Source organism: Trachurus japonicus, chromosome 13, assembly GCF_045865225.1.
Source record: "Trachurus japonicus isolate A0001 chromosome 13, Traja_1.0".
NCBI classification, from domain to species: domain Eukaryota; kingdom Metazoa; phylum Chordata; class Actinopteri; order Carangiformes; family Carangidae; genus Trachurus; species Trachurus japonicus.
The window spans coordinates 17,710,325-17,722,615 of NC_140919.1; the positions used below are offsets into that span (position 1 = coordinate 17,710,325).

General features: G+C 39.8%; 2 protein-coding genes across 2 annotated transcripts; one reads left to right on the plus strand and one right to left on the minus strand.

The window, feature by feature from the left end:
* Positions 1 to 247: 247 nt before the first annotated feature.
* vma12 (vacuolar ATPase assembly factor VMA12) lies at positions 248 to 3,854 on the plus strand. Its single transcript, XM_085795034.1, has 6 exons — positions 248 to 650; positions 1,134 to 1,207; positions 1,635 to 1,724; positions 2,200 to 2,242; positions 2,350 to 2,462; positions 3,295 to 3,854. The coding sequence occupies exons 1-6, from the start codon at positions 467 to 469 to the stop codon at positions 3,388 to 3,390; spliced, it is 600 nt and encodes a 199-aa protein (XP_085651160.1). The 5' UTR covers positions 248 to 466; the 3' UTR covers positions 3,391 to 3,854.
* A 4,639-nt stretch (positions 3,855 to 8,493) lies between these two features.
* On the minus strand, positions 8,494 to 11,463 carry sebox (SEBOX homeobox). The gene is made up of 3 exons (XM_085794428.1): positions 11,361 to 11,463; positions 10,618 to 10,832; positions 8,494 to 9,246 (listed from the first exon to the last, which is right to left on the minus strand). The coding sequence occupies exons 1-3, from the start codon at positions 11,461 to 11,463 to the stop codon at positions 8,494 to 8,496; spliced, it is 1,071 nt and encodes a 356-aa protein (XP_085650554.1).
* Between the last annotated feature and the right edge of the window lie 828 nt (positions 11,464 to 12,291).

The following is a 12,291-nucleotide window of genomic DNA, read 5'->3' on the forward strand; positions in this document are numbered from 1 at the left end:
TTCTGTCAAAAATCCTCAGCACTTGGTTTTCCGAGCTTGCGAGGGGGCAGTGAAGGCACCAACAGGGCTCCGTCACCAAACTATTTAATTTCTTTACAAAATTTTCACGTAATTTTTTTCAACGTAAGAAATCTAAACAAACACCATACCATAAAATAAAATAAAATAAAAAATATTAAACTAAAAAAAAAAGTGTAATTTAAAATAACGTTTTACACAGTTGGTCACGTGAGCTTTACGTCATCGTGTCACAAGGTAAACATCATGGCCGCTTCCTTCGCTTTATATTTTCACTCGTAGCTGTTGTCAGCTGTTAAACGCTCAGTTTCAATGTTTACTGACTTAAAACAGGCGCAGACCGTTTCACTCCTTTTCTGTAATTGTCTGTTTATTATGTGAGTCTGGAGATAAACGTGTTTCAAAAGCTGCATCGCGTAAAATCCGAGTCACGTCTCCTGTTAAAACCATGGCCTCGTCATTTGTCGTCGGTGATCGGTTCAGAAAGAAAGCGACACATTTACTGGAAAATAAAAACTCGTCTCTGCCTCAAAGTCTGAGAGAAGAACTGGAGCAGGTTCTGGAAAAACAGGAACCAGCAACTCTGTCGTTCAGTACAGCGAGAAAGCTCAAGAAATACCTACAGGATGAAGGTAAATATTAAATAGCCTACTGAGAAAGAGAAACAGACTGTAAAGATGCTGTGACTCTGTCTGCAACGAATTTATTGATATTAATCGATATTAATCTGATTAAAACACTGCGCAAACCACAGGTGTTGTGGTGCATTCAGGGACAATTGTGTCATTCAAGTGTCGTAAAGGCTTGTAGACCTTGTTTTTGATCATTTGAGCTGTATTATTTAAATTCATTTACCCGGTACGTAATATTTAAAGTTGACTTGTTGTCTTTTTAAGTAAATGCTGCTCATCATTTATATGTATGGTTTGTTTATATTTCCTAAAATATATATTTTTTAATGGCAATGGTAACTTATGGTACTGCACAATGTACTTCCTCCCGTTCTTTGTCAGTTAATTTTCTTAATTGTCATTTGGATTATGTGTCTGAAATAAAGGCTTATTATTAGGCCTATTACTGTGTTAAAATGTTTTTGTTTTTTTTGTTTTTTTTAGGACATCCCTTCTACCTACATGAGCTGCTGGAGGACAGTTCACTGCACCTGCCTGAGGTTGTGAAACCTCCCAGGGTAAGTGAACATATCCGCCCTCATATTTGTATGTTTACTGTTGGATATTTAATTTCACAAAATGCGAGTAAGTGTTCAGTATTATGTGTGTCTTATTTGTTATTGTTGCAAAATCCTTGTATTTTAGTAGATACAAATACATATCAGCTTTATTTATTTATTTACTTATTTATTCATTGGCTATCAGCTGTTCTGCCCTTTAAATAATAATTGTCCTACATAATAAACACATTTTTATCCATGATTTAACTCTGGAGTCTTACGGTTCAAATCTAATCAGTCTCAGGCCACATGTGAAGGTTTTTACTGTCCAGTCCAGGTCTGATACTAGTGCTGTTAAATCCTGGTAAACTCAGGGAGAGGGAACATCAGGAGCACAGCTGGAAGCAGGTAACAGTAGATCCAGATGTTTTCTGTCTCACCTCAGAACCCGCAACTGGTCGCACGTCTGGAGAAGATCAAAGCCAAACTGGCCAATGAGGAATACAACAGGATCACACGTAACGTCAACACTCAGGTAAACACACACATTTATTTTGTTGATTATATTTATTTACTATTATAATAACTGCTCTTTTTGAATATTTCTGATATTTATATCCATATTTACTTATTTTATATTTCATACACTTGATACGGTAGCAAGACATTGCTGCTAAACAAAGTTTCGTTGTATCTTGTGCAGTGACAATAAAGCTTCTTCTTTTTCTTCATATCTTTTTTTAAATGAAGGACAATCTGCTTAAACCAAAACACAAATAGAATAATTTTCATGCTTTTTTTTCTCATAAATTTGTCACTTTAAACTTTATAATTTCTTTATTTTAAACTCAGAAATGTATTTTGTGTGTTTTTTTGTACGTTTCATGTGTATAAGTTCAGATCTTTATGACTAAATTTTCCGTCAGACACAATAAAGATCTGCTCATATAATAACAAAGTGATAATAAAAAAAATAATAATAACAAAGTGTTGTTTTTCTTTGTCTCCAGGAAATAAACAGAAGTGGAACATTAGCAGATTTTGGACGAGAAGGTTCGTCACATGTCCAGATTCATAACAAACACCTGAGAACGTTTTGTGTTTCTATATCTAATCATACGTCATATTGATCTCTTCTCCTCCTCCTGCTCTTGCTGCAGTTCGATCGGTCAAAGCCGTCGTAGTGACCATATTCAACTTCCTGGTCACGGTGGTGGCTGCGTTCGCCTGCTCCTACATGGGCAGCCAGTATCTGTTCACAGAGGTCACAGCGGTAAGAGAGCGTTTTTTTTGTTTTGTTTTGTTTTTGGTTTAACTCTGTGCCACTTTATTAGGAACACCGGCAGCCAGGTGGTTAAATCTGTGTTTTTCCAGCATAATTAAAGATAATTTTAATTATTGTGTCATTTAAAGGACAATTCTAGGCAAATTCAACGTGGGGCTGTATGTTCCTAACATTTTAGGTCTAAAAGAAGGAATCTGAAGATTTTCAGTTTAATCGCTCCTGTTTTGCGGTAGTTGTGTCTGTCCCTGCATCGCCACGGCAGCGATGAATGGGAGTGGATGCAAGTTCTGCTGTTTAGGCTGTTTCCAGCCCTCAAAGCCGCAATTTTTTTTCCACAGACAGTGTTAGGTGGCTACTCAAACATGCACCGAGAAGTTTATTTACTTCAAGCAAGCCGACATGTTTGTAAAACTAGATCTAATTCAAAGTCTCCCAGAGTCTCGCGCGAGACCCAAGTTGACGTGCTCGGTGTGTTCACGTGCAGTCGGAAGCTCCTGTTTGTGTCATAAACACAGGAATATCAACTCTTGACTTGCTTGAAGTAAACAAACTTCTCGGTACATCTTTGAGTAGACGCTGTCTGTGGAAAGAAATCACGGTTTTGAGGGATGTAAACAGCCTAAGCAGCGGAACTTCCGTCCGCTCCCATTCATCGCTGCCGTGGCGACACGCGGACAGACACAACTAGCGTAAAACAGGAGCAATTAAACTGAAAATCTTCAGATTCCTTCTTTTAGACCTAAAATGTTGGGAAAATGCTGAGTTGAATTTGCCCAGAATTGCCCTTTAACTTTGTTTTGTGTGTGTGTTTCTGATGCAGCGTGTGATCTCGGCCGTGATCGCTGCCTCTGTGGTCGGCCTCGCTGAGCTCTATGTGCTGGTTCGGACCATGGAGGGGGAACTAGGGGAACCGTAGCAACCATACACACACAACAACAACAACAACAACAATGAGGGAACTAAACAGAAGCAGAACTTCCATCGTCACTACTGATCCAAGACAAAGATCTCACTTTGCAATGAAACAAACAAACAAACAAACACTTTTTGCCTTTAATTTGTCAGAAAAACAAGTGGAACATATTTAAAATGACTGAATTTACAAATGAACGATGAATTAAATGGAAGCTGGATCTTTAAACAAAAAAGTGTAAAATGACTGTATGTCTGACGTTCCACCAGTTCAGTTTCTTTTTGATTATTTATTGACAGTTATTTTGTATTTCACCAGACTCTTCAGCCTCCAGTGTTTCCCTCCTCTTCCTCTTTGTCTCCATCACTGCACTATTAATACATGATGTTGGTCATTTTCTTATGATTTCCTACAACTGTTCTCAGGTGTAATTATATTTTTGTGTTCAATAAAATTGTCTGTGCTGACTTAAGATGATCCATTTAGTTCACTACAAAACTTAAAAAAAAAAAAAAGGGGGTAATTTTAGATCCCTAATCTCTGATCTTTTAACTTCTGTTTACACATTTTAATTGATTCTTTTTTTCTTTTTTTTAATTTGATGCCCTGGTTTGTTTGTTTTGTATTTTAACAATCTACTCAACATCATGAGGACTTCAAATCTATAATCTCTTGTTTTACTGATTTTTAACTGCATAAAAACAGCCAAATCCACTAATTCCTACTGAAGTTGTAAATGTCAAAATGTACATTAATTAATATATATATTGTATTAAATACACGTCCCTCTGGTTGAGACTGAAAATGTAAATTGAAACAGATCCACGATCCTGTGGTGATCGATGAGGAGGAGCTTGACTTGTTTACACATCAGCCAGATCACTTTAGTTTAATTATCCAGTTAAGCAGCACATAAAAACTAATAAACAGTTATTATATCTACAGACCAATAAGACCTTATTTCTTATTTATGAATAACTACAGGACACAGACACAGACGCTCGCTGGTCTGATCCCTCCTCCTCCTCCATCATCTATGAATTCATATTTTATGTAAACCATCCTCATCCTCCTCTTGTCAGCTCCCGTCATATCAGTGGAAGGATTAAAAGATGTAACTACATCTGGAATACACAATAAAAAAGTATCGTCCTAAGATCTGAGATTTGACACCCGGATTAAAGGTTTATTGAAAGATTATTTGGTATTAAAGATGATTATGATATGCAGAGATCTCTGTCCAGCGCTGGACGAACAGTGGGCGCTGCCTGTGTATTATACCTCTCATGTAATATTTCAAAAAACTTAAATCCAGGCAGAATTACAGAGCCTGTAAGCTGATAGACCCTGAGCTCTGGTTTTAATTTACTTCTTATTTTTCAATTTTATTTATTTTTTCCCCCTTCCCCTCTGTCCAGCTAACCCGGCTGATACTTAACATGAAGGGAGATATGAAAATATATATATATATTTTGACTTAGAAAATAATTATTCCTGTCATGGTATCTTATCCCACAAGGAATCATTTTAATCAGGATGTTTTGAAGGATAATACTTGCGGGGTCGCAGCATTAAACATGCAGCCGTTCAGCTCAGAGCTGCAAAAACAAGAAACCAGGAACATGAAGCAGAGAGTTTCCACAGAGGAGGAGGAGGAAAGGATGCAATATTAGTCACTTATTTAACTGACTAATCATCATCATGAGACTTAAACATGTCACCATGCGCACAGACCCAGTCTTCACTAACAGAAATAACCACCAAGTTAAGTATTTAAGGAGCATTAGTCCTGTTCATGTTCATTTTTTTTTGTTACATTATGCACCACACTACTGCGGGATATTGGGCCTACTGTAGAAATGCACTAAAACCTTTACAGGTGAACTTAATTTGACCTTCTCTAAACTTTTGAGTGCACATGTCCAACTGTTCAGTGTGTCAGTACTTATAACGTAACATGCTGTTCTCTAACAAGGTGATCAACCACAAAAATCACAACAAGAAATTGTCTGATCCATTGTGTTAATATAAGTCTTAAATAGTTATATCTTCCGACAGCAATCACTTACATAGAGTGTTTGGACCAAAACACGGGTCTGTCAGTCACTCTGCTCTGCTCTGAGCCGAGGAGAAAACTTTTCTCGTATCCTACAAGTTTTATCCAATGAGGAGAGAGAACGGCATGAAGGGCTGTGTGTGCAGCCAAGGGATGCGCGTGAATGTGGTGACGTAGGGACGAGGACCAATAGATCCATGATGAGGGCGGGGGCTGCTAATTCCATCGTCTGACAAGACGTTATGGTGCATTCAAGGCAACCCGTAACTCGTGTTTTTCCGACCTGTGAAGTCGTACCAGTTCGATCTGGTACGAGTTCACGGGGCAGAAGTTACGAGTGGCCGTTATAGTGACTTTCACCGGTAAAACAGGTCGGAAAAACACGAGTGGGTTGCCTGGAACGCTACAAAGTCGTAAGTTGTGATGTGAAGCTGTAATTTACGGTTTCAAAAGCCGGCCTGGAACGCAGCATTAGCCAAAACGACCAAATTGCTTACTTCTGCTTTAAGTTAATTTAAGGTCTAACAGTGGTCTTCATCCTGCTGTTCACATTCTGACATCATGAGACCAAGACCACTGTATAACAACCCATCAACGACAGGACCTGGAGGCTTCAGATGATGGGATGTCGCCAGAGGGAAATATCCACTGAGCTCAGGGCGTCATCAGCAGGTTGGGCAGAGACACAGAGAGACTGGAAGAGACGTGGACGTCCTCTGGTCACACGACAACTTATTGACACATGGACATGTTTTTGTTGTTGGTAAATACACCACTGTTGTTAGCTTTGGTTTCAATTCATTGTTGGAGATGAAGAAAGGACTTTTCCATAGTTCTACTTTAAAATGTTATATTTTCATGACGTAATATCACTATAGCATCAACTTTTTACATTTTACATAAATTTCATATCCCTAACTTTTTGTGAGTAGTGTAGGTATCTGCTTCTACTCTGGTGATTTCCCACCATGCACCTGTGCCCAAATGGACTGTAACTGAAACTAAAGTTAGCTAACGATATAAAAAGGCGAAACATTTAGCAGAAACATGGCTAAAAATCACAAATAGAGGATTGAATTTGAAAACGACTGATGAATAAATGGTTAGAAAGTAATGAATGAATGGATGAAACGTCCAGTGTTGAAAGCAGAGAAAGTTGTGGATCAACGTAGCTAACTGATGTTAAAAGTTTAGCATTTTACTCTGCACATTTCACTTTGCAAAATGCTCCTCAAACCATGATTAAAGCAGAAGTAAGCGATCCGGTCGTTTTGGCTAATGCTGCGTTCCAGGTAGGCTTTTGAAACCGTAAATTACAGCTTCAAGTCACAACTTACGACTTTGTAGCGTTTCAGGCAACCCACTCGTGTTTTTCCGACCTGTTTTACCTGTGAAAGTGCACTATAACGGCCACTCGTAACTTCCGACCCGTGAACTCGTACCAGATTGAACTGGTACGACTTCACAGGTCGGAAAAACACGAGTTATGAGTTTCCTTGAACGCACCATAACAGTCCTTGTCCCTACGTCACCACATTCACGGCGTCCCTTGGCTGCACACACAGCCCTGCATGCCATTCTCTCTCCTCATTGGATAAAAACTGTAGGATACGATAAATGTTTTCTCCTCGGCTCAGAGCAGAGCAGAGGGACTGAGAGACCCGTGATTAGACCAAACACTCTATGTAAGTGATTGCTGTCGGAAGATATAACTATTTAAGACTTATATTAACACAAATATATCACTTACTTCTGCTTTAATGTAAAAAAAAAATATGAGTCTAATAAAACAATCCATTGAAAATGATCAGATACTCAGAGCTGCGATGAAATAAATCATTTTATTCACAAAAATGCGCAACACAAAGACAAAGACGAGCCGCCAACATCAACAACATTGTGACAACATTTGTATTTTACAAGGTTGGTTGACACACACAGGGGGTCCATGACCAAAATATTTGGTTGATAAGACGATTATTAAATTATTAATAATTATTTAATTTCCACATTTATCTTATAACGTCCGTTTGAATGCCATTGGCAGACATTGGCGATATTAGCATTGGTATCAGTGAACCAGGTCTGTTTATAGCAGTGGGACAGCCGCTCTATTTGGCCTCCATGTTTAAAATAAAAACATGGATATATGAACTTGTGTATTATGTGAACAGCTTAGTATCCAATGCACAAACCCATGCACAGTTTAATTTAAAACTCAATTTCATACAATCTAGTTGGGGGTCTCCGTTCCATCTCTTCATCAGTTTGGGGGTCCTTTGGCATAAAAAAACGTTGAAGACCCCCGGTATAAAGTGTAAAAAGGGAAACACACACACACACACACACATGATGTGAGACAGAGGTTTAAAGGGATAGTTCAACATTTTGGCAAACTGGCCCACTGCCATAATCCCTATAGTTTCAGCAGTAGGTTCGTTACCTTTAATTGTCGGTGCAAGCTATTTTTAGAACGGCAGAGCAGAGCCGCGAGCTGCTCAGAGCTACGCTACAGAGGCTAATGGGATTTCTTGGTTTCCTCATCAAACTCATCAAATACACAATCCAACAACTCCAAAACGCTCTGGTGGACAAGTTGTGACGTTCACCACGCTGAGATAATAACAGAACGTTACAACGAGACAGAGTCATTTTAGAGGCAAATTCATGCAAAACCGCTGATGCGCGTTCCCGACGGAGGTTGTTTTTCAGCAAACAGTCTCTGCATTTGCCTTGAAAACAACTCTGTCTGGTAACGATCTGTTATTATCTCATAGTGTGGTGAATGTGCAGGTCACAACTTGTCCACCAGAGCGTTTTGGAGTTGTATTGTGTATTTGATGAGTTTGATGAGGGAAACCCAGAAATCCCATTAGCCTCCGTAGCGTAGCTCTGAGCAGCTCACGGCTCTGCTCCGCCGTTCTAAAAATAGCTTGCACCAACAATTAAAGGTAACGAACCTACTCATAAAACTATAGGGATTATGGCAATAATAATAATAATGGGCTAATTTACCAAAATGTTGAACTATCCCTTGAAGTCCAGTTTTGTCAGAACTCGAGGAAGTTGGTGACGATGGCAGCGTTGTAGATCAGGTCTGAGATGTAGCCCATGGACGTCTGAGGGCCCATCTGTGGGTGGTGGGTGTGGTGGTGTCCTTGCCCCTGCGTTACCTCCCAGTAAACCGGCTGATGAGGGTGTGAGGGAACCACCTGGTCCACGCCTCCGCCTCCGGAGCCGACCTGATGGGCCAAACTCTGGGGCTTGAAGTTCCTGAAGGCCTGGTAGGAGCGGGAGGAGGCCGGGTGGGGGGTCACGGTCTGGGAGAAGGAGCCGGGGAGGAAACCAGGCGGCCGCGGCGGACCGAGGTGCTGCTGCTGCTGCCGGTGGCGGTGGTGGTGGTGGTGAGGACGGAGATGCTGCTGCTGCTCCTCCTCCCAGGGACGAGTCTCTGAGGCTTTAGAGATGGAGCCCAGTGGAGGAGGCTGGTGGAGCAAAGAGGAGGAGGAGGAGGAGGAGGGAGGAGGTGATGACACCGGGTGGTTACTGTAGATCTGGATCCAGTCGGAGTAAAGCTGCGGAGCGTCGTCATGGTGATGGTGGTGGTGGTGGTGGCTCTGCTCCGGCCTGAACAGGTCCTGCAGGGCAGCAGGGGTGGGGAAGGAGGAGGAGGAGGAGGAGGTGATGGGTCCAGGACAGGACTCCACCACCACCGAGCCCCGGACCCCCAGGACCGACTTGGGGGACTTGGTGGGGAGTCGGCCGGTCTTGATGCTCCTGGCTCTCCTGTTCTGGAACCAAACCTGTGGAGAACAAATAGTTTTCAAGGCGAGAAAACAATGTTTTTTTTTGTGCACTGATTTTGAGATTTTGGGCTATTTTGGTTCATTAAAGCAGAAGTAGCCTAAGCGATCCGGTCGTTTTGGCTAACTTCTTGTCAGCCGATGGAGTTAGCAGTCCCCGCCCTCGTCCCTACGTCACCACATTCACGCGCATCCCTTGGCTGCACACACAGAGAGGACCGGCCCTTTATGCCGTTCTCTCTCCTCATTGGATAAAGGTTGTAGGATACAAGGAACGTTTTCTCCTCGGCTTACAGCAGAGGATAATAATGATTGCCGTCAGAAGATATAACTATTTAAGACTTATATTAACACAAATATTCCGCTTACTTCTGCTTTAACATTTCTTCTTTCAGTCTAGTGGAAAGAAATGGTAGAAAATCCACACTAAGGTTTTTCTTATCTGTAGATTTCTCCTAAATTCACTAAAAGTTACCATCCATCCTAACCCATGTCATATCAGGTATCATTATAAAACTCTCTCTCCTGAACAATGATCTGGGCTCCACAAATTGCCATTTCCTTTGTATCAGCAACAAATCCTAAAAGTATGGAATTTTACAAGTCTTTAAATGCCGTTTTCACAAAATGAGTTTTTCCTTACAGACACCAAACCTTCCAGTTTGATCCCTTTCTATATTCTGAAGGTTTTTACAGAGGGGTTTGTTGATATATCATTCACAGCCTGATTTATACAACATTTTATTCCTAAAAACATGGCGAAACTTGATTTTTTTTTTAGGGCTGGTGACAGTATTTTCTCATTTACAGAGTGATAAAAAGAGATATCCAAAGTCCACAAAACTTCTGACTCTAACATGTCAACAAAATAAAACAAGAATTTTATCCATTGTTCAGATTTCTGTTCTGGAAATGCATGCAAATTAGAGCATATTCCTCATTTACATATTTAAACATAAACTTTGACAAAACTTGTGAGTGATAAACCTGGGAAGTTTCATGGTGGTATCTGTTAGTTAACAGTTTTCACCCTACAGTGTCTCACCTTAATGCACTTTTCTTTTTGTTTTGTTGTTTGTTTGTTTTGTGTTGTGTATCCTCAGATTCTTTAAATATTTTTAACTTTTTCTTTCAATACCATGATATGATCATGATAATTGTAGTGCGGTTTTAGTTTGTTTTTTCATGTTTTATACTTGTAGACTAATTGTAGCCTATGTGTGGGACCCCAGGAGGAAGAATAGCCACTGCTGCTATAATGAAGGATTGGCTAATGAGGATAATAAATCAACAATAATCTATAAATCAATATCTAATCTAATCAATAGAGTAGATATTGATTTATAGATTATAAAGATCTCCTGGACTCACCTGGATCTTGCTCTCGGGCAGGTGTGTGTGTGCGGCCAGCCGCTCGCGCAGCGTGATGTCCGGGTACGGAGTGACGGCGAAGGCCTGCTCCAGCTCCGACAGCTGCGCGCGGCTGAAGATCGTCCTCTTCCTCTTCCTCTGCCCCTCCATCAGCCCCGGCCCGGCCCGCTCCGGCTCCGGCTCCGGGGAGGACACGGCGCTCTCACCGCGGGGGTCTGAGCACAACACACAACCGGGGGAGGGGGAGAAACTTTCAAAATAAAAATCATAAAAGCATAAAATGAATGAATTAGAAGGAGGAGAAGAGATGAAGGCGAGGAAAGATAAAACAAACAAACATTTATTTAGAAAACTAGTCTCAAAAGCACCATGTGTGTCTGTTTTGGTTATTTATCTTTTTATTTTATCTTATTTTATTTCATTAACATGTTCTTGGTCGTTAGAATAAAATCACACAGGTCACTATAAAAATGTTGTTGTTGTTGTTTTTTCATTTAATCATTTATATTTTATTTTATAAACACACCAAGACACAATTCGTATTAATTTATGTTTTCAAATACTATTTTTTATTTACAGTAGAATAATATTAGCATTTACTCATTTGATTTTTGATTTTGAAATCATTTTGACTTTAATTTCAAACTGAAGTTATTTCCCCCCATTATTTATTTGAATGAACAAAATCAAACGAATAATAGAATTTAATAAGGACATAAATATTAAATAAATATCGAACTCACCTTTACAGTGATCCTGTTCTCCAAACAACGCTCTGAAGTCCATCAGGTCTTTGTGCTGGTTCTGCTTCAGTAAAGTGAAATCCGAGTCCATGAACAGAGCCATAACCCCAACACACTCTGATACACACTCATATATGTTTATAACACACACACACACACACACGTACACACACAGAGATGCGCTGATCGGCCTTCACTGATGCTGAGGAGGAGTTTCCACCTCTTATACTCCAGATGAGACGGGACACCCCCTCCCACACCCGCCGCCCCCCACCCCACCCCGGCAAATCCAGGTGTTTGTTCACCTCTGGATTGGATCTAATCCTACAGTTCACTGAGAGCAGAGATGTTTTCATGCTGTGAAATATATGGCGTGATCTGACTTTAACGACCTTTAAGGAAATAACTTCATGTTTATTTATTTTTTATAACAGAATAAAGATCAGGGGAAAATAACAAAAATATAATAATATAAAAATCTGTATAAATATAATTAATTGATATTATTTTTATTTATTCATTCATTCATTCATTCATTTATATATATTAAATAATTTAGTCCCATTTTTATATAATAAATAGATAATAGAAACAATAGGCTAAATAAATAGATATATACTATACGTACAGTATATCACTATAGCTGAATAGCTCAGGCTAACACATACAGTATAACCAATAACCTACAATATATATATAAAATTTTATGTACTTAGGCATAAAGGCATAAAATGGACCAGATGCTGCAGTGAATAAAACAGCAGTAATAATATCTCTTATGGAAGTTGTAGTTTCCGTGTCTGTTTAAGCCAAATGCCCTGATGACACAGAACAATTATCCCTTTATTCATAACTCAGCCTGCCTCTCTGAACATGTGTAACTGTTCTTGAACGCACCACGCAGTTAATGTTCCTGCAATAAACTTACAAG